This window comes from Haemaphysalis longicornis, unplaced genomic scaffold, assembly GCF_048455015.1.
Source record: "Haemaphysalis longicornis isolate Haplotype H1 unplaced genomic scaffold, Haemaphysalis longicornis Haplotype H1 scaffold_8, whole genome shotgun sequence".
NCBI lineage: Eukaryota > Metazoa > Arthropoda > Arachnida > Ixodida > Ixodidae > Haemaphysalis > Haemaphysalis longicornis.
The window spans coordinates 39,389,653-39,410,993 of NW_027526445.1; the positions used below are offsets into that span (position 1 = coordinate 39,389,653).

Genomic DNA, 21,341 nt, shown 5'->3' on the forward strand with positions numbered 1-21,341 from the left:
CGAATGCTATTGTACTCGAAGAAGTACACGAGTCTTCTGTTGATCACCTCGAGAAGCTTGCACAGGGAGCTTGTGAGGGCGATGGGTCGATAGCTTGCGGGAGTTGAACAGTCCTTCCCGTATTTCAAGAGTGGTACAACTATGGCCTCTCTCAAAGACTTTGGAATGTGCCCCGAAAGCCATATCTTGTTGTGAGGGTAAAGGAGTGTAACAAGAGTGTTTGTGTGTAAGTGCGGCATCATTGTATATGTGATGTTGTCTAGACCTGTAGCAGAGGGTTTACAGGTACTCAGAGCCCCCCTCAGCTCCTGAAGTGTGAACTCACAGTTATAAGAAGTGGCTGATCCGTCATTTTCATGTAAACGGTTCTTTTAAGCCACGAATTTGTGTTTCATGAAAGTGTTTGTGTAGTGTGCTGAACTGGACACGTGTTGGAAGTGTTGTGCTAGTGTGTCAGCCTGGTCTTCGAGTGTGTACTATCTTGTGCTCACCAGAGGCAGGCTATGTGTTTCTTGTCCTTTGAGTTGGTGTTCGTGACCATACCTTGCGTGTGTCAGTGTATGAATTTATTGATGTTATGAATGAGCGCCAATTATTTTGTTTTGCCTCACGGCGCACCCATTTTACAAATGCTCTTGCACGTTTGAACAACAGGAGGTTACCTGACGTGGGGTACCGACGAAGGATACCCCACACCTTCTTCTAGGCCTCTCGCGCCCGCCGACTGCCGTCATTCCACCACGGCCTCCTCTAATGGCGCAGGGAACCAGAGGCGTGGAGAATGGAGTTTTCGGCGGCGGCGAGAATGTGCGCCGCGACGAGTTCACCGGCTTCACCCAAGTGTAGGGGTCTTATCGTTGTGTAGTGTAGTTTGGATGTTTCTCTAAATGTAGTCCAGTTAGCTCGTGCTTCTTTGAACCTAATTTAGGAAGATAGACTGCGTGGGCCTTTACATATATGTGTTAGTGAGGAGGGGAAGTGGTCACTACCACATGGGACCGTGCCCTCACCCCACTCCAGACATGGAAAGAGAATTGCAGAACCAATAGCCAAGTCAAGATTTGAGTACGTATTGAGTCCTACGTTATGCTATGTAGGCTGTTTCTTGTTGAAAAGGTATGCTCCAGAGGACGTAAAAAACTTCTCTATTAGACGACCTGGGGCGTCTGCCCGAGAAGAGCCCCAGAGAGAATTGTGTGCATTAAGGTCGCCTGTAAGGATGAATGGTTCGGGCAGCTGGTCAACCAGCGCCTCGAAATTAGAGCTCGAAAGTGCAAGATCAGGAGGAATGTATATCGAGCATACCGTTGTCAACCTAATTAATATTATTGTGCGAATTGCTACAGCCTCAATGAAAGTGTTCAAAGGGACAGGGTGGCACGCTGAGGATTTCCGGGCGAATATGGCCGCAACACCAAAAGAGTGTGCGCAGCCATCGCTGTCCTTTCTGTATACCATGTAACTATTCAAGAAATTCGTCTGATTAGAATTCAAATGTGTTTCCTGTACACACAATACACTTGGAAGATTAGCATGCGGTATTTCGTATACATTGCCAAGAGTTTTATAAAAAACCTCGCCAGTTTCATTGCATTATGTTTTCTCTGGCCATTATGAAGTGTCTGAAGCTACTGGAATTAGTTGTTTATGTATCGTCTTTTGGGGCTTGGACTCTCGGAGGGGGCTTTTTCGGCCTCTCTACACGTTTGGATGCAGGGACCCGTTCTATCTGCTGAGACAAAGAGAGGAACAGTCCCACGTACATCTCATCCTCGGATGTTCTAGGTGGGCACGAAGGACCAGGCCCCTTGGACTTGGCACCCGTTTGGGTGCCTTTTTTTTTCTGAGCCCCTACCACCGAAGGTGTCGGCAGCACCACAGGTGGCACGGGTGGTGCGGCAGAGGTGGGAGCCGATGCGGGACCCCCGATGTCCATCTCCTCCACTTGTTCCGGTGGAAGCAGGAAGGGTGAGGAAGCAGCTGCCGGAGTGGCATCGGTCCCAATGATGGCTGTTGCCCCCACAGCCGCTGCTGGCTCAGCGAGCGGTGCAGAGGCGGGTTGGGCTGCCTGAGGCAATCCAGGGAGGGGGGAGGGAGAGGCGGGCGGCGGCGGGACCAGGTTTGACTCGCTGTACTGGGTTCCCGCCCAAAACGAGACGCCGCTCTGCCCCCCGGCGAGCTGCGTCGGCGTACCTCCACAGGGAGAAAGAGTCGAGCCTCTTTCGCGCTTCTGAGAAGGTAATGTTCTCGTTGACTTTTAAGGCAATGATTCGTTTTTCCTGCTTGCATTTCTCACAGATCCTAAAATAGGCAGCGTGCGGTCCCTGGCATTTCGTACACGTGAAGCTCTCGGATGTACAATTGTCAGTTAAGTGATCATGTGCTGTACGTTTTGTGCACGTCAGTTTACCATGGCCAGAGGATGTTCCGTTCCCATACGCTGACACTTAAAGCAGCGTCGTGGGTTGGGCACGTATGGTTGGAGGGGACATGTTGTGAAACCTGCGTTGACCGACTCAGGAAGTGTTGAGCGGTCAAACGTCAAGGTTATGTGCTTGGTTGAAATTATTTGATCAATTAGGCGTATGATGATTCGCCTCGCCGCTGTCATGCCCTGATCTCGGAAGCGCTCGAGCAGATCTGCTTCAGTCTCATGTATTATATACGGATGAGAGATGACGCCCTGGCAGCTATTGAGGCTTCGATGGGGCGTGATCTTGACGTCACCATCGATCGTGCGCGTTTGCTTGGGGAGGTTAGAGGATTGTTGTTTGTTTTCTACTTTTATCAGAACTTCTCCCATTGTAAGTTTCTTACTCTGTATGACTTTCTGATAAGGCTTTCGAGAAAATTGGAAATCAGCAAGACAGACTTGGAAGTGATGGGTTTTGACTTATCAAGGGATTCCATTATCAAAAAGGGCAAGAAATTCTCAGGCTTTGGGAGAGAGATTGAAGGGAATGGAGGAAAAAAAAGATCGGTGCGGCCCCTTTTTATGCACTGATCACGTTGAGAAGGGATTTGAAAATACCATATGCTATAGTGTAAATGCGGGGAACGGGGGAACTTCCTTCGCTCTGATTACGCTGATACCGAAAGAGGTCCCGGAGCTCCCTGCCTGGTAAACACACAGGGAGCCTATCCACCGGAGCTTAACTTGGGCTCTGACAGCCACCGTTTGTGGTTTCTACCCTTCACTTTACAACACATCGTCAAGGTTGGTTCGAGCTTATGTTTGGGGGTTCGGGGTCCACGTTGTAGCCAATGCCACCACCAAGATTATTCAAGGGGCCCCGAGCGGGGTCCGCTTAAGTGGTGGTCCCTGGTTCGAATTCTAGACCAGGACGAATTATTGTTCAACTGCGAAGTTTCTGAGAAAGCTGTATAGCTCTCTATTGTAGCCGTTTGGCTGCATTCAGATTGATGTCAAACTTTCCTTGGCAGAAACTTACTCCACCTTGGGGACTTCCCCTACGTCTGGTCGATTAATACAAAGCATTTTTGATTACATTTTGAATCGGCATGACGGGACAACAGTGTGAGGAAAAAATTACTTTTCTGACAGGACGCCATCCGTCCCACTAAGCCAGCTTTCGGTTTAAACATCCTGACACAATTGCCCTAACGTTCTTTGAGTACTCTTATACCGTTCGCAATAACGTTCTTGAAGGAGCGTACTCAATATGTAGTAGCACGGTTGGTGAATTCCTATCTTCCTTAGTAGGAACATGCGTTACAGAAGTGTTTGTAGCGCTTCTCACCTATTCCGAATGGCATCAGGTGGTGGGAGGTGTGTGAAATGGTATTTTCATCAGCCTCCAAAAAGCGATATGGATTGAACTTGTAAGGGTCGGGCCAAACAGTAGGGTTGTAGTGAACAGCCCAAACATTTGACACCATTATTGCACCTTTTTGAATGAAGTACCCGTCAATCACCACATCATCAGAGCACCTGAAAGGGCGAATAATTAGAAACACGAAAGAGCCAACATTCAGTTTGCGAATTAAACGCAGAAAATCTGCTTTGTAACTTTTACACTACGAGACTAGACAAGAGTACAAGTCTAGTAGTTAATGTCAGAAAATATGCATATGAAGGACCACACCAGACAGAATAGAAAAGAAATAAAGACAATATAAATGCTTGCGTTTTCACTGTGGTTCCGACAAGCCAAGATACACCTGAAAAGCAAGATTTAACTTCACTGTGAACGACGAAACGTTCCTCATCCCTACTACAGAAAGTGGAGAGAAGCGCGAAAGGCAAACGTGATGCCACCTTTCATATAAAGTGTTCTAATCGATCGTCACACCTTCAAACACGCAAATCGCAAACGAAGAAGCAACCCATGTGACGATTTTTGTTCACTAACGCATCTATGAACAATTTATCTTGTAAGCGGTTATTTGGATCAGGTGGCTGTCTCCTCTCGGAGGCCGGAATAAGTGCAAGCGGTGATTTGCACCCAAGAGAACGTTTCTAAACATTCCCTATGAATCAATCCCCCACCATCACACAAAGGCGCCCAGCTGCTTCTGCTTGTTTTGTACACAACCATCATCATCGGGTGTGGGTTTTTTTTCTGCGGCTAGTCCGCCTAAGGAAACGGCTGTTCCGAATCCCTTTCTTTGAAGTGGTGAAGGTGCAAGGTACCGGACACGCAAGCAGAACCATGACCTCGGATCTCTTCGCGTAATACGGCATGTATCGGCGGTCGGAGGCTATCGTCTTCGAGATACTGCGGTCTAACAAGTTTCTCCTGGAGGCGAATGGACTGAGCTAATTTAGTCTCTGGCATATTGTGGTCACATCACCCACGTCTGGTGGGTTTTGATGGGCAAAAGTTCTGAAGGCAAAGTGACCGATTCCCTGCTACTCTGATGTACCCGGTCTGCATGTCATGGTGAACACGGCGGCAGAAAGCAAGGAATATTTGAGGTGTACGTTTTGTGTGATTGGTGCGTGAGGCTCTCCAGCTTCTTCTTTGCGCCGTCAGAGCGAGCTGCAGAAGAGTAACGTATTTGGCGCTGCCTGTCAGCAGCGAAACGCACCATTTTACGCTCTGTTGGTCCACCACTGCCACTTCCGTGCCCTGGTGAGCCTCTTGGAACCGTGGTCATTGATTTCAACGCACGACTACCTCATACACCCAGTTGACATCGGTGGATTGTCACCGCAGTCGATCATCTAACGCGATATTTGCAAACATCTCCTGTGCGTACTCGTTGTGCTTCAGAGATCACTCAGTCCTTTTTAGGAGTGGTCCCCTTGCGGCCTTGCGCCAATCGGGTCATTTTAGAGATCTTGGTAAATAATTTCTGTCGTGCATTGTAGCTGACGTCCGATGAGCCAGAGTAAAGAGCACAATACTCCCTTAAGTTAATACCCGCAAACAAACGCCCTACCCAAGCGCTTCCACTGAACCCTGTCTAACATGCTTTCCATGTACATTCGATCTGGCCACAGCAACTGGGACACCATTCTGCCGTTCGTTACGTTTGCTTGCGATACTGCCAAGGGAAGTACTACCGGTGACTCTGCATTTTTGCTAGCATTCAGACGCCAACCATTGCTCATCCTTCACACAAACTTCCTCCTTGCGTCCCCACCTGCTTCAAGCTCGTAGTCCGAAGAGTTCACCACCCACGTGGACCCCTGCCCTCGCTGAGCTCATTGGAGCACTCAAGCTTCACAACAAGAACGCAAAGAACGCTATGAAGCTTCCCACCACGAGTTTCGCTTTCGCCCTGGTGAAGAAGAAGGACTCCCGTTCGGTGGCTTCATCATTTCTTCCACCCTCTCCTCCTTCATCGTTACTTCTTCGTTTTGTTTTTAGTTCCTTCATCGTGTCATGGGCCGTTACACTGTCCTGGAAGAAACATCGACTGTAAACTATCGTATTAGGCCTAACTGTGCGACCAGTGACCGCCATTGCCACGGCACTTTAATTGTCCCCTTTTCCTGTTGAAAACCCTTTGTTCGCCGAGTTAAGTCATGGGGTTCACCTAGCTGCCTTTCTCCATTCGGAGGGAGAATAAGTGTGAGCGGTGATTTGCGTCATTTTACGGTCTCCTCTAAGAGGGAGGAGAAAGTTTGAGCGGTTTTTTGCACCCAAAGGAGCGTTTCTCAACATCAGCTGTAAATCACCGATCATCACCCAGTGCTGCCAAGCTGCTTGTGCTTACGTTGTGCGTAACCGTAATCATCGTGTAGCGCTTCGATACCAGCTGACCAGCAGGACGGGCACAGAGGGGGCTCAGTGGTCCCCTGGTAGGGGCACTGGTCCACTGTATGTGGCCTAGCGCAGTACCCGCAGCTCGTAAACAGTTTGCGGCAGTGCTATTCAACGTGCCTTGTGGCACCGCACTGCTTGTATGCGGAGATGTAGTCGTGTTTTAAAAGTGTGCACGAAACGAAGCTTACGTTCAGGTTTGTGAGATTTTTATGTGCTCTTTTGGGTGGGCTGGAGGCGGCTGTTGTGATGGCTCTTATTCATTTTATGTTTCTGTATTCCGAGGTGATGGTAATGTTGGGGGGTGTTTCTTAGAGGCCAGTGTTCTGTGTGAGAATGGAGTAAGTGATGTCGGCTCTGGGGAGCCGAACCGAATGCGAACGATTCCAAATATTGGTTTCTTGCTTGCAAATCATGTACAAGCCGTAGCCTGTAGTCTTGCTAGATTTATTGTTATGGGCGGGAAATTCCCTCCCTGATTGAGGACGAAACCGCCACCGTGCTGTTAGGAACTGTAACGCCTACGGCTACTAACCCTAGCTTTTGCGGGTTGATGTTTGTGGTCACTAACTTCGCTCTTGTGGTTGTAATTACATCTCCGTGGTTGTTTTTGTTGATAGCCAATGCTGTCCTTGGTCTGGGCGTCTGTTGCTTTTGGGACTGCATATGATTTCTGAGTTTGTTTTCGTAGGTGTGGGGATAGGCGGGCTGGGTTGAGGGTTTTCAGGTTATTGCGGTACAAGGGGTTCGGAACGTTAGGGTGGAAAATAGCAAAGGTTGGGACGTGTGGTGGTGGCTCAAAGACCAAGAGGTTGGGAGGGGGTTGTTTGGGAGTCATTGAGGGGATTCGGCAAGCAGATTGGGTGGAGTAGGTGGTTCTGGGGATTTCAAGTTTGCATGGCCAGAATGGGGTGTAGGGGCTGTGTTCGGTGGACAGTTTGAAGACAGGGTTGCAGAAGGTAACGGAGAGGTAGAGAAGGGTGCTGGGAGCATTTGAAAGAGACGTGGTTAAGGGGTGCGCGAGATAGGGTTTAGGACTCGGCGGTTGGGCCAAAAGCGGTTTACCAGGGGTTGGCGGAGGAACAAGTAGTAGGTCGTCTTCGCTAAGCAGTGTTAAGCGTTCGCGTTTCAGCGATTCTTCGGGCGAGACCCAACAGAATGCACTCTGTTTGTTGGAACGCACCCGACAGGCGTTTACTTATCTGTTCTGTGAGGCCATTCCGCTCAGCCGCAATCACTGCACTCGTGAATTCCGCGTTCTAGTAGATGGCGGAGTCTAGGACAGCACCACGTGTTTTTTGCATGCCTGCGGTTGGCTGGGATATTGGTGTGGGAGGTTTTAAGGGAAAGATTTGTTTGTACATGAGCCGAAAATGGAATGGGGCATGTTTGGCTTTCCTGAATGAGCGGAGGTGGAAGGGACGACGGTGCAGCGGTTCCTGACCTGGAACGACAGTTTTTAGCTTCTTGGTAGAGAGTGCCAGAGGAAGTTGGGTTGTCTGCAGAAGGGTGTGTGGGCTGGTGAATGGAGGCACTTTGATCAGATGATGACAGAGATTATCAAATTGTTCTTCGGGGTCTGTCTCAGTTGAGTATGGGGACGAGGAGATGATGTTAAGGCACGTCTGGTCGGGTTCGACATCCCCATGCAAGGTTTCAGGTACGGTACTAGGGCTCTGAATCACGCACTGGCCATAGACGGAGGACCTCAACTGTTCTCTGGGTGTTCGTTGAGTGCTCAACTTAGATGTAGCTGGTATTGCGCACTTCGAGCAAGACCTTGGTACGTGTTCCTTGGTTGTCATGGTTGAAAAGGGAGGTTCCGGGGGGAAGGGCTTGGTCAAAAGGTTGTGGGGAGGATGTTTGGGGGTGTTTGCTCCGATGTCATTTCTTCTGCGCATTCGGTTTGATCATGTAGTGGCAATGTGGCTTGAAACGCAGCTTGCCAAAGTGCTAGCGTTATGGCTGGGGTACCGCGAAGGTCAAGTTTTAGGGGTTGCTGTCTGGCAAATGTGGACAGACCGGTGGTGTGAGGTGGAGTCGTGAGAGAAAGGGGCCCTATGTAGCGGCTGTGGTGCACGAAAGGGATGTTTGTGTTGGCTTAGAGTGAATTGGATGAGTTCCTAGCCCTTCCTTTCTGCCCAAGAATATTTTCATGACAAATTGCGGGCTGAAATCGTCTGCCCAAAAGTTGAAATTACTTGCAAAAAATGTGTGATTTTCTTCTTTGCAGCGTGATTTTGGCGGTTAGTGTGTCTGTGTGTTCGGGATGGTCTCGCGGTTATTGCAACGCTTCCCTTTTTGAGCGGAGTTGTTGCAGGGCCGTGTTAGCATCCCTAGATGGGTTCATTACAATTTGGTTGCCAAACGTGCAATTCCGAAATTTCAAATTCCGGTGAAAAATGGGCACTGGAATTTCGTTCCCAATTTTGATGCTTCAGTGGTCTACATTAGGGCTAGATGACGAGGAATGTGATTTCTTAAGTTTTACGGGGCTGAGGATTGCAGGTTAGATTTCAGCCTACCACGTGTAATAGTCGCGTTTTTCCACACTTTACCTCAGGTATTCTGAATAAAAAACTCATTTGGCGTATGCTCACTTGCTGTAGTTAGGTGCGTGTTCGTGTGCGGATTGCAGTGATGTACTTCGATTCTTTCTGCGTTAGTTTCTTCGGAAGGTATAACGTAAAGTTTATTTTAGGGTAAGCGGTTTAGGCATGCTTTTGACAAAAAGTTGTTTTAAATTGTTATTTATGGGCGGATTTTGATGATTTGAAAATTGTTATGTTCGGAATTACGTAGTTGTTGTGGTTGTGTTCAAAACAACCAGACGAGTAGAAAAAACGTGCTTTTTTTAAACGTATATTTTTGTAAATTGCTTGCCGTATTTAAGCAAAAAATATTTACCCAATATAAACCAAAGCTGGGTTGATATCGTCGGGTGGTTGAAAACAATAATTTGTGGTATATTGGTTACTGTGCGTTGAGCTACGCGCGTTATGGGGCTGTAAAAACGGCGAGAAAAAAGTTAGACCAGTCCCGCATAGCCTAAAACCTGTCGGAAGTGCAGAGGAGTGAAACGCCATAGGGGCTGTGGTGCCGTTCTTCGCTCTTTGCTACCGCCGCTCACGCTGATCCCTTCCCGGTCTCCCTCTTTTCGCCTTGAAATAAACAGAGATTTGTTCAACGCAAGTCAATTTTCCCGCATTCGCTGCGCTTGTGCGCTTTCGCATGAGACAGCTCACATCCTTCTCTTTATCTTTCGTTCATTGTTCGGTCTGGAAGAGCAGGAGCGGGAGTTCTGTTCTGTATGTGCTTGTTTTCATTTCGCACGCGCTGTGTCTGGCCTTTCTGCGCTAATTCAAACGCGTCGTTTATTGTTTGGCGGGCACACGTCTTCTCTTAGTATCGTAAAAACCTACCCAATCAGCATTTCTAACCAAATGGAAGCGAGGACTGACGATTAAATACATAGATTTAGCCTGAAATGTAACTGCAGTTTTCTTTGCGGTAAAGAATGGGGACATGTACGACTAGATCAAGCGCATCCAGGAGTTGGAATAGGTTCTGCCTATATAAACCTTTTGATCAAGTTTCCTCCAAACTTCTGGCCGGTATGATGATTCCATGGACAGGCGGCCATCTTTACGAAGCCTCAGTGTGCGTGATGACGCGCGAATCTGCTTGGGTCTGTTACGCCGATTGACTGCGGTGGCGAGATAGCGTGACAGCGGATCATCTACCACCACCATCCGGGCCCCTAGAGTCCTCTTCACTTTAGGGAAAGGAGTTCGCAGAGGTGTGTCCTCTTTCGGCAGCGGTCCGTTGAAGTCATCTTTATGTGGACGTGTCAGTGAACGCACAACTTGGAAGAACAATGTATCAGAGTATTTGCAAAGGCACCTGTAGAATTTGAAGGGTGAAAATACCTTTGTTATAGTGATTTCTGTGCACATGGGTAAATTATTGGAGGAAAGTAATCTTAGTCGATGTTCCCCGTTCACAAGCGATATTGGGAGGCTCTTCTACCCCCTTTCCTATGAACAGTTTATGACATCTGTCAATGAAAGTAACGTAACTTTATTTTCACAAGGAGACTCCAGTGCATAGTTCCCGGGATAGTTGCCCGAGCCACCTCTACCCGTTCAATCGTGGTTCTTCGGACTTCCGCGGTGTAGTCGGGCAGTCTCTTTCATCAGGAAGTGTTGTTAGAAGGGGAGTACGGTTCAAAATGAAGAGGCTAAATTTATAAAGAGTTGTAAAATATTTGTACAGCCTTATGGAGTTTTAGGGGTTTTCTTTTCAAACGACAATTGCAGGTTCGTGTGCCCCTGGTAATGCGGGGCAGCATGTAATCTATATAGGTTTTATCGTTTCTCCCCTTGCTGCGTGCCATTTTCTTGTACTTGTTGACGGTGAATTGAAACGTGATTTGGATGCTTTGACACTGATAACATAAAAAGATATCGACATATACCCGCTTTTTAGAGAAATGTTTGTAGCCCTTTTCATCGGTGTCCATGGGGCTGCTGCTTACGCTTGGCGGCCTGGAACACCAGGGGTTATGTTTTCCAAGATAACGAAAGCAGCTTGCCTTCGTGTCTGGCAACAACACGATTTCTAAAGCTACTCGGGGATGGTGGAATGCCCTGTGAAGTTACTGACGATTACGCTGTTGTCCTTGGAAGGCGCCAGTTGGGGGGACCTGACTAGGTGTTAACGAGGGGGGGTGGGCGTTTAAGGAAGCCCTGGTTCATGCCCGTACCGCCTTTTCTAGGCTTCGAGTTGGTGGCGTCTTCTCTAGGAAGAAATAAACATGGAACGTTTGTCCTTACATATCCTATTTCTCGACACCCTCCCCCCGGACTCCTGTTCGGGAAAAACAGGGACTATGACCAGCGCAATAACGAAAAGAAATGTCTCACACCAATTCCTGTTAGCCCGGGTATGCGGCGAGGAATCCTTTCCGTTACGTTGTTCTCCACCTAAGTGCGAGATCCGCCGGTATCCTACAGACTACAGTCCTACAAAAAATGGTCGTGTTTTTACAGCTTTTCAACTGCTGCCTCTCGTCCAGACAATTATGTTTGAGTTACTAAAGGAGAGTACAATTCAGGTTTGAATTTGTCGATACGTTTGGGGCTAATAAGTTGTTGGCTCTTTTGACCGCGATTTAGGGAGCCTTTGCAGAACTCTTGATTTTCCCCACCCTATATTGTTAAGTAAGGAATCGTTGTCCACTGTCTCTGGTCGGCCATCGTGAAATTGTATTCTCGCCAAGTTGAACCTACTGTTGGAATATAATTATGCGAACCCACACATTTATTTTATTTATTTACTCAGGTACCCCTAAAGAACCTCCGTAGGAGGGTATTAAATCGGGGGGGGGGGGGGCGAGGGGCATTCGCATACAACAAACAAACAAATCATGATTGGGTGCTAACAAAATCACAAATTATTAATATAGAAAAACACAAACAATAAGAACTTCACAAACACATAACTACAAAATCACATTGCTACAAAAAAGAAAACGGAGAGCATATGAACGCAAGCAAAAAGATGATTATGTCGCTTCATTCCTTAGCAAGTGTTGAAATTTTGTCATGTTAGCTTCAGTGACGATGTGGTGTGGTTGGTTATTTCATTCTACTATTGTGCGTGCAATGAATGACTGTGAGAACGCAAATGAATGGCAAGTGAATCGGTCAGCTTTTCAAAAATGATCGCGCCGTGGAAATGTAACAGAGGGTGATTGAATGAAGTCGTCGTGAAGGCGCTCATGGTGATACAATTTATGAAAACGTGTTACGCGAGCATGTTGGCGGCGAAGCGATAATGATACCAACTCGGCCGGGTTCTTTAGGGCAGTGGCGCTTGCGTATGGGGAATAATCAGAAAATAATAAGAAAAATCAGTTATGTCAGCTCTTCAATCGCGTTTTGATGCATTAGAACTCACTAAGGGTACGGTACCGAAACATCCCCCTCGCGAGGGGCACGATCAAATGCAGAGCATTTCCGCGAGGGGCGCGCCTGCAAGTCGTATGGATTACGTATTGGTTGTTGTTGTAATTGTTGTGTTCGAGCGTAGACATTGACGATGAAGTCGATGGTGAAACGTGAAACGTGCCGTGAACCGCCTGCCGCGGCTATGACGCAACGTGGAGCGGCTATTACGCAACGTGGCGCGGCTATGATGCAACACAATCCAAAACAATCCACTTGAATCCAATCCAATCCAAATCAAACCAATCCAAGCCAAGCCAAGCCAATCCAAGCCAATTCAATCGAATCCAATCCAATGCCCCTCGCGAGAGAGTGTTATAGCGCCGACATCGCGCCACCACACGAACGCGTGATGTTGACGTCACGATCACGCCACAGAAGTTAACGACCTGAGCACGCGCGAACGACACATATGGTTTAAGCGCGAACCGACCGCGGCGAGAGAGCGCGATGCGAGCGCCCCCACCTGTTCTTGCGCGAGAACGGACTGTTGCTCAGCGCGAACCCAACGCGGAGAGAGAGCGTGTTGCGCACGTCCCCACCTGTTGTGCGCCCGAACCGAACGCGGCGAGAGAGGGTGTTGCGAGCGGAGAGAAGGCGAGGAGGACGCGGGGGAGAGGGCGCACCTGTGGCCGACGGTTGAATGAGTCAAGGATATAAGGCGCGTTCGTAAGCTTCAATTCTGTGTCGGCTTTGTGGCGCAGTGGGTAGAGCACCATGTACCTTGCGTTCCGGCCGCAGAGTCGTGGGATCGAAACCTGGCGCCGGTAAGTGTTATTTTGTTATATAGTGTAGGGGTAGCGATGCGTACTACGGACGTCAACGCGGGTGACATCGTAAGTTACTGAGATGCTCTGCATTTAAAATGAAACGAAAAGCGCTGTTTTGTAAAGATTCAATATCGCGTTTTATGTATTCTTGACATGAATCCCAAATGGCAGATACATTTTCTATTTTAGGGCGGATAAGAGTGAGGTACTTGCGTTTCGCCCGCAGAGTCGTAGGATCGAAACCTGGCGCCGGTAACTATTATTTTTTTATATAGTGTAGGGGGAGCGATGCGGACTACGGACGTCAACGCGGGTGACATCGTGAGTTACTGAAATGCTCTGCATTTAAAATGAAACGAAAAGCGCTGTTTTGTAAGGATTCAATATCGCATTTTATGTATTCTTGACATGGATCCCAAATGGCAGATACATTTTCTATTTTAGGGCGGATAAGAGTGAGGTATTCTAGTTTTTTAACGTGTGATGGTGCCTGCTTTAGGTTATGTTTTATTACGCCTAGTGTACAATTGGCAGGTGGGAGCGTCTGATGTATATGATTATGCTATTGTAAGTTTGATTGAAAATGAAAACGTTAAGTTTGATTGAGTTTGCTGGCAAGAGTGACTGAGTCATAGCTTCATTCTGTCAAAAAATTTTGCAATTTTTGGAAAAAGCTTCGTCTCCGACATGTGACAAAGTGGAAGCAAAAAAAAAAGAAATGGTTGTTCTTATGTCATATTCGCACACTCTATCGCACGTTTGGAAAATAGGTACCCGCTTGTTTTTCGGAAAAATACCATCTGAACCCCGTTTGTACCAAAATCAAAAGCAGTGTCTCTAACACACGGCGACAGAAACAGCTGCGGTGTGATACATGCAAACAAGTTTGTGGCTTCCTTTCCTTCAGAATACTCACATGTGTGCTCACACTTATATCAACTGAACTAGTCGGTGTATAATTTTCGCTTAAGAGTGCATTGCAGGTTGCTCAAACAGGCAGATTGCAGTCATCTATTGATGCTTTGCGTGAAATACGCCTGCGCTCCAGCCGTTATTGAAGGCACAATCTAGATTCTAGATTGTAATCAAGGTTTTAGGAAGGTGGTAGAGCCTTACCACAAACAGAAACTGGCTGACTCGTGTATTAGCGCACCATCTCTGTAAATTTCTGGGTGCAAAAGTTACATACCTTGTTGAGCGTGCTATGTAAGACCTAGAGCGTGTGCAGCAGGCTTGATAATGTTAAACGTTGCTATTTTGTAGGCACTCTAGCCATATATTTTATGTTGCTTCAATAAAAGTGTACTTGTTCTTTAGCGTTTTCTGTGTCCCTTTTGTGCACTGTCTGTTTTCCTCTGAGAAGGTGCTACGGAAATGATCTTTCGGAAGGGGAGCCAGATTCGTTTTTTGTGATCTTTCATCACAATTGGACGATAACCAAAGGCGTGTAGCACCTGTCTTTCTCACAGTTCTGCTTAGGTGGGAGCATCTGACAGCTCTTCCTACATTATGTGGAATAGTCAGGAAACCATGTTACCTCTCTGTGTGGTGGATATTGAAACTGAAGCTGCTTTTAGGATTGACGGATCATGAGTTAAGGGCGGTCTATTCAGTATCTATAGGTTCCAGTTGTGCGGTTGCATACCTGTAGACGTTAAACAGCAAGGCTTTCAAAAGCCGAACCATGTGTTCCTTAATGTCACATCACCGTTTGAAGACTCGATTGGTGGATGAATTGGGTAGAGTATTACTCAGAGTTGTAGCATTGTAAGTCGTGCTCCCTTCTTTGTAATTCTGCTACCTTAAATTGCAGGGGAGGCCTCTGAAAACATATCGGTTAGGGAAGGCCAATGTTGATGCGCGTATGCTGAGGGCTATTGTCCTGGTACACGTAATGTGAAGCGCTAGCAACGCAGACATTTGAGGGATCCATAGGAAGGCTTTTGTTTTGTGATAGAGACTGCTATAGACTACAGCACGTTGACAGTCATGTTGCTGTTTTACTATACAGCCAGTAGGCATTCATAAAGTTTTATGTCGGCACAAAATTGTTGGGGTGTTTGTTGCAGTTGGGTTTTGGTGTTAAGACCTTCGCAGCATTGTGGGATAAAATTAGTAATATGACTGCTTCATTGGGAGTGCCATCTCTCGGTAGTTTTCTCGCTCGCATTCCTTTGACTCATGTGTGTGTGCAGCGTATGCCTACAGGTATCCCCCCCCCTCGATGGTCACTTCCTAGTGCGATCGATTGCGGATGTGAGCGAGAATGTAGCGGCACCTATCGGATGCAAACAAAAACATAACAAAGCGGCGTAAATTTGAAAAATGTCGGTGACAAGTCAGAAAACTTTCACCAGTTTTCACCAGGTATCATCTGGTGTAGCAATTTCGGGAGATCAACATTAGAAGCGACAATATGTCACCAGAATTCAGAAATGTGGTGCCACATTTCGCCATCGGCCAACGCTGCATATGACTGCTTCATGGGGAGTGCCTTTTGCTTGGTTTATGAGATGTGGAGCATGCTGAGCATATACCAATGCCGTAATTTGATTCGTATGTAATGTTCAAACATCGTAACACCCATGTGTTCGCACTTCTGGTCAAATTTCGCTATGATTGCAGGTTGGGATAAATGTTAAATGGGCCATTGTTACCTATTGCGAGGATGCACCTTTAGAGATATTTGGTTATGGCGACTTTGATTTCTCTTCTGAGCTGTAGTACGCTTGAATAGTTTAGTGCGGGTGGCAAACAAACATGGTAGGCGAAAACACTTCATTATTTACGTATGCTGATACAGGACTGTGTACAAATTCTTTGCAGAGCTTCCCCGCATACAATGTGAGGAAACTACGACGAAGGCCACCAGACCTGATGGGTTTGTTACGCTTCGAGAATAACGTTGTGTTAACATGCATCAATAGAAATGAGAGGGTACCAGCTTGCATTGCAGTTGAAAAACAAAGAACGTTATATCACGCATTCCCCTTCTACTCCCCTAATTGCTACTTAAGGAATCATACTGTATCAATACTAATGAGCATTTCAGTGTATCTCCCTACTGTACGTCCGCCAGCTCTGCGATATTTCACGCCGTATCACATCAGCTCACGTTATCTTGGCCCCGTTCAGGTGTATACAGAGGGCTCCATGAAGTCTGATTTGTCATCTATTGGATTTTACCTTCCGTCAGTGGAACTAGCTGTAAGAGAGAATCTCAGCCAGAAGACGTTGTTCTCCGTCACTGAGTGGATTGCCACTAGATGGGCACTATTTATATCGCAAATATACCCGCTCGGAAATGGGTAACCATTCTCGACTCGTGCCCTCCGCGACGAGCACTGCCCAACCCATCATACGGTGGAACAACCTTGTGTGGGAGTTAAACGCATTCTATACTTTTAGACTAGGAGTCGTGCACCGAATATTGCTTCAGTCGCACTAAACTCTAGAACACAATCACTTTGTTTGACCGTGACAGAATTACGCTGATGCGGCGCTACAGACAAATGCTCTTGTATTATTTTGTATTTGACTCGGGACTGGTCGTTATTCTATAAAGTTCAGATCCTCACTTTCTCACCCTATGCTGCAAAACGTTTTCACGTTCCCTATTGATTTAATTTTCTTCCACACATTATTCGCTGTAATTCCCTACTTTTTCCCTTTGTTTTTCTTCATCCCCGTCACTCTCTTCACCCCATCTGAAGTAGCAAGCCAATCCATTTGTGGTGTTCCCTCTTCAGTATTCATTAAAGCTTTATCTTTCGCCCTCTCCCTCTCTCTCACGTGTTATGGACGAAAGCAAAATTGCCTCCTTCTGAATGCCTTCATGTACCCTTTCTCTTTTTTGTGTTTTGGTCTTGCTATGCTACCGCTCTGTTGGAGGCACTTTTAACGGGTGCGTATTTTGTGACTCGTGTAGGGCTATTTGTGTTATTGGCATGGGAAAAACTCTACTCTACGCTTTCGTACACCTCCGCAACACACGTTTCGGGGTCTATGGACAGAAAAAATTGCTAGGATTACTTCTATTCCGCCGGTAACCCCAGCTATAACGATGTGCGGGTGCCGTACTTGTTTGTCAATCTAGCCACCCCCATCCAACAAATATACCCCTAATTGCCCCATTTTGCTATACACCCGGTTACACTCTCTTTTGTGTTTGAGTTATCGGCAATCTTAAGTGACAACTCTTCACCTAAAATTGGAAACTTTCCGCCGACAAGTAATATTATTGCTTTCGCATTGAAATCATTTGGTATGCTTCTAAAATTATAGCCGAACTTAGCTTGCATGTAGAATACTCCATTCAAACACACTTGTGCATCAAACTTGAATTCCTTTACTGAAGCAGCTGTTTATAAAAATTAAAATATTGAAGCTTTATACTGCGGCTGACAACGCCATCTGCTGAGATATCATGCGTTGAATCATAATATTTTACCGAAAACCTTACCAGGTCAAATAATATCTACAATCAATCAAGAAGACCTGAAACTATAAAAATTATTTTCTGCCCAAACTCATCCGGTGGGAACTTTTTCGAAGCTTATATTCCTGTACGTTTGTTTTACCGGAGACGCGAAGGTAGTGCACCACCTTAAAGTAAAAAAAAAACGATTTCACTCACACTCTTGGTACTCCAAGTGGCGCAGACGTTTTCCACCGTTCCACCTCCAAGGTACATGCGTGTGTATATGGCATTTTCTTTCGATCTTCCCATGTTGGTTTTCGTTCGGGCCCAACAACGTCATCAATCTCTCGCTGAATTTTGGCTTGGATAGTGTCGGGGTGTTTTGCAAACAGCAGCAACAGCCACCAGGTTGTGTTTGTCGTGCTAGCAGTGCCACCCATGATGAACACATTCACGTTACCCACCAGGTAGCGGTCTAGATGGCAGGCCATAGATAAATACAATGAATACCGTATACAGGCCCATTATTTGAACAGGTTGTCCTTTTTAATTACGACACATATCACGATATCAGAACAAACGTCACACATTTCCATCTAAATAATCACCTTATTGGTGAAAAGAACATTCCAATGAATGTTAAAACTTTGCCCAAAGAATACACAGGCACAACTTTACAGATACACAAAGAGCTAAGGGAACTGCATAAAGTATTTACCATTTGATCACATTTTGATGACCACAAATATTTCAGGGCCAAGATTTCATTGCTGTCTGAATTTGGGTAGACCTTTTTAAGATCTGCCTCAACATGCAATAGGAACAATGGTTGAATTTTAGGTAATTTCTTCTCAAATGCAATAACAACGGCTTTAAAAATGACAACTTTTTAACGAAGTAGCCATGACAATTCTTTGTACCCATCAGTCATTGATATTGCACGGATTCAGTGCCGATGTCCGGTATGAAACCAGTAATGATATTAGCAGCACGCAGTGAAAGCTTAAGAGGAACCTTCTTTTCGTAGCAGGGTTAGCACAGAGCAAATGACGTCCCTCTTCAGGTAAAAGTTCAGTGCATTCCTTCAGTGTCCTTGCCTTTGCAAAACTAAGGGAATGGACTACAGGTGACCTGGGGAGTCAAAGGTTGCTCACCAAGGCGCCACGCAAACGCCACGTCACGAATGCCTGATACCTAAAATATTATGGAAAATGGCTTTCCTGTTCAAAGAGTAAATTTGTCTTTAAAATCAAAGACATCTCGGGCACGCAAGCACACCTTACGATAATCTGAATGTACGAGCATTACTGTTAGGTAGGGTAAAGGCATGCTGTTATGGCGTGCCGCATGGTGTCAGGCTTCTCAGGTGCTGTAGTTCTTGATGGTTCTCACCATCGCAGCATGCCGTCCATCAAATAAATTGCTAAAAGAAGTTCCGCGCCATAGCAGCGCGTGTAAGCTATCCACGTTATTGCCATTGTGCCTTGAATGACAGGTGTCCAAGAATGCGTATATATGCTCTCGTCTGCAGCTTCATCATAATCATCACCATATTCCTACTCTTTTAGCGATGTTTTGTTCCGCTTTTTGTTACAATAAACTCAAGGCTTAGCCAGTCGCCCTTGTTATGTACCGTTACCTTGAACTTGCATGGTAATTCACCATATTGGTGTTTCGACAAACGCCATGATCACATTCGTGCTGTTGTAATCAGTATATGTTTCTAACACAGGTTTCCAAGTCTAAGTCCGCAACCCTTTTTTATTCATTCTTCTCGTGCAGTTAGCATCATAGAGCTCTTTGTTGAAGCCCTTCCATGGTCTTCTAGCAGTCTGAGCGCCCTGGTTCAAATATTACCAAAGGAAAATTAATAGTAAGGTCTAATAAACTAACTTTGCTACTTTTTTACAAGAGCTTCGCATGCAAATCCGGTACCATTCCGGCAATACTCGGGCCTTTGTTTCCCTGAGCCATCATTTATTTTGCGTGCCATCTGCCAGCCATTTTGCCCGGCAACAATTTCAGAAATTTATTCCAACATATGTAATAACTGTTACGCATATCCCTTACAGGTATATGGTAACCACTTTTGCAACCCTAATCTAAAGAAGAATAATTCTGTACACGTTTTATCAAAAGAAAGGTGCTCTGTTGAGGACTGTACGGCATATAGCAGTGTACGAACACGTCGGCGTCCATGCATAGATATTTAATAGTCGGTTATCCGTTTTTTATCTATTATATCCCCTGCCTTGCACCAGTAGTGCGAGCTGCGCAACTTTTTTTACAAGATACTCTAAAACCGAGTCGGAAAGGCATTCTTTAGTTGCAATCATTCTATCTTGTTGGAATTTTGAATAAAAGGCGGAATTTTTCATCAATGCAAGAAGAGTAGAACATTCGAGAGCCTCGAAACCTCCTCTCAATTTGGAAGACTCTGTGAATAAATTATTCCTGCTGGTTACTTTTAACCCATGGGCTGGTTAAGCTTTTAGTTCCGCCGTATAGCGTTGCCAGAAAACAACAGCAAGAAAAAAATTGGCACATCTTGCTCTAGTGGTTCCCAGGTAGCCGAAAAAACTCAGGCACACATATACAGCCTTTTAAATTGCTAGCTATGTGGCAATAAAGTGGATGCGATTTTATAATTGTATGCAGCAAAGCCGGTAAACAAATGGTAATTTTTGGGCCTGTGTCTAGAGTGCCGTCCTATGGTATTATAAGCACTCCACTATTTCGACATCCACTGACGTTTTGTGACAAAATTGCCCCATCTGGCACTACATCGCTCTTGATAACGTAAACCTAGGCAACCTAACCTAAACATAACATAACAAAACCGAACCCACACAAAGAAATAATTTAAAACACCAAAACTATTCTAAGGCCTAAAAATTATAGCTCTAATTTGAGATGAAAAAAATAAAAACCGAGGCAAGACCCGGTCTCGAACCACCGACCTTGGGATTAAGAAGCTTAGACGGATCCTCTACACTACAACGACATTTTTTTTTACTGCATGAAAAACTTCCCTTAATACAGCCTACGAAAGTTAGGAGTCATCCAAGAAGATGCACATCACTGCAGCTAAAATAAGCCGTCCGGTAAAACTCTGGCAAGCAGACGCACGCGTCCAACAGATGCAGCCATTCTGGTGGGTAACTTTGCGCCGCATAAATGCTCCGCACCAACGCAGTTTGCTCCCGAAAAATGGACTTCGTTGGGCGAGGGGGTTCCGCGTGCCTGTCCGTCATGCAGCACTTCCACAAGCTATACAATCCGATCACAACAAACATATCATAGGGCACTCCAGTAACATCTCTAAAAGGCAAGAACCGAATTGTATAAGGGGTAATGTCCATGTCCTTTTTAAGAGTTCGTTGCAACCCATCCCAGAAAAACACCGCATCCCGGCACAAAACAAAACAATGATGAATGGTTTCAGGTTGATTGCATGACGACATTCGAATATTTTAAATATCCCAATGTCTTCGGACGGCACTCTAGCCATGCCTGCAGCGATCACCTAGAGTGCCGTCGGACGGCACTCTAGATACTGCGATTTTTTTGTAACCGCAGTTAAACATACGAACAAAATGCTCAGCGACCCGCACGTGAGTGCGAACCTTACGGCGGCGGCCTGTCAGCTAACATAACAAAGAAGATGCTGGGCGCTCTTGTGTGCATGTCTCGCGACGACCGCCCAGCTTCACCTCCGCACGTTTCCCAACCCAAGCACTCACACTTAAGGAGATTGACCATGATTGAGGCTACCGCCCGGCAGTAAAAACCAAGGAAATGCAGAACGCACGCATGAGCGTGCCTCAGGCGCGTCCTAGACGCATGTATGTCAATCCAAGTATACCCACTAACGAAGATTGCGCAACGTTGGCCAAATAACGAGAACTCT

At 46.2% G+C, this 21,341-nt stretch overlaps 1 protein-coding gene across 1 annotated transcript in view; it reads right to left on the reverse strand.

Annotated features, from left to right (window-relative positions):
- LOC144148685 (cytochrome P450 2C28-like) overlaps positions 1-21,341 on the reverse strand; it is a 71,680-nt gene that overhangs the window by 12,077 nt on the left and 38,262 nt on the right. Inside the window, exons 6-7 of the mRNA XM_077680201.1 lie at positions 17,648-17,906; positions 3,762-3,952 (exon numbers count right to left, since the gene is read on the reverse strand). Coding sequence (XP_077536327.1) covers positions 3,762-3,952; positions 17,648-17,906 — 450 coding nt within the window. The remainder of the gene's footprint in view (positions 1-3,761; positions 3,953-17,647; positions 17,907-21,341) is intronic.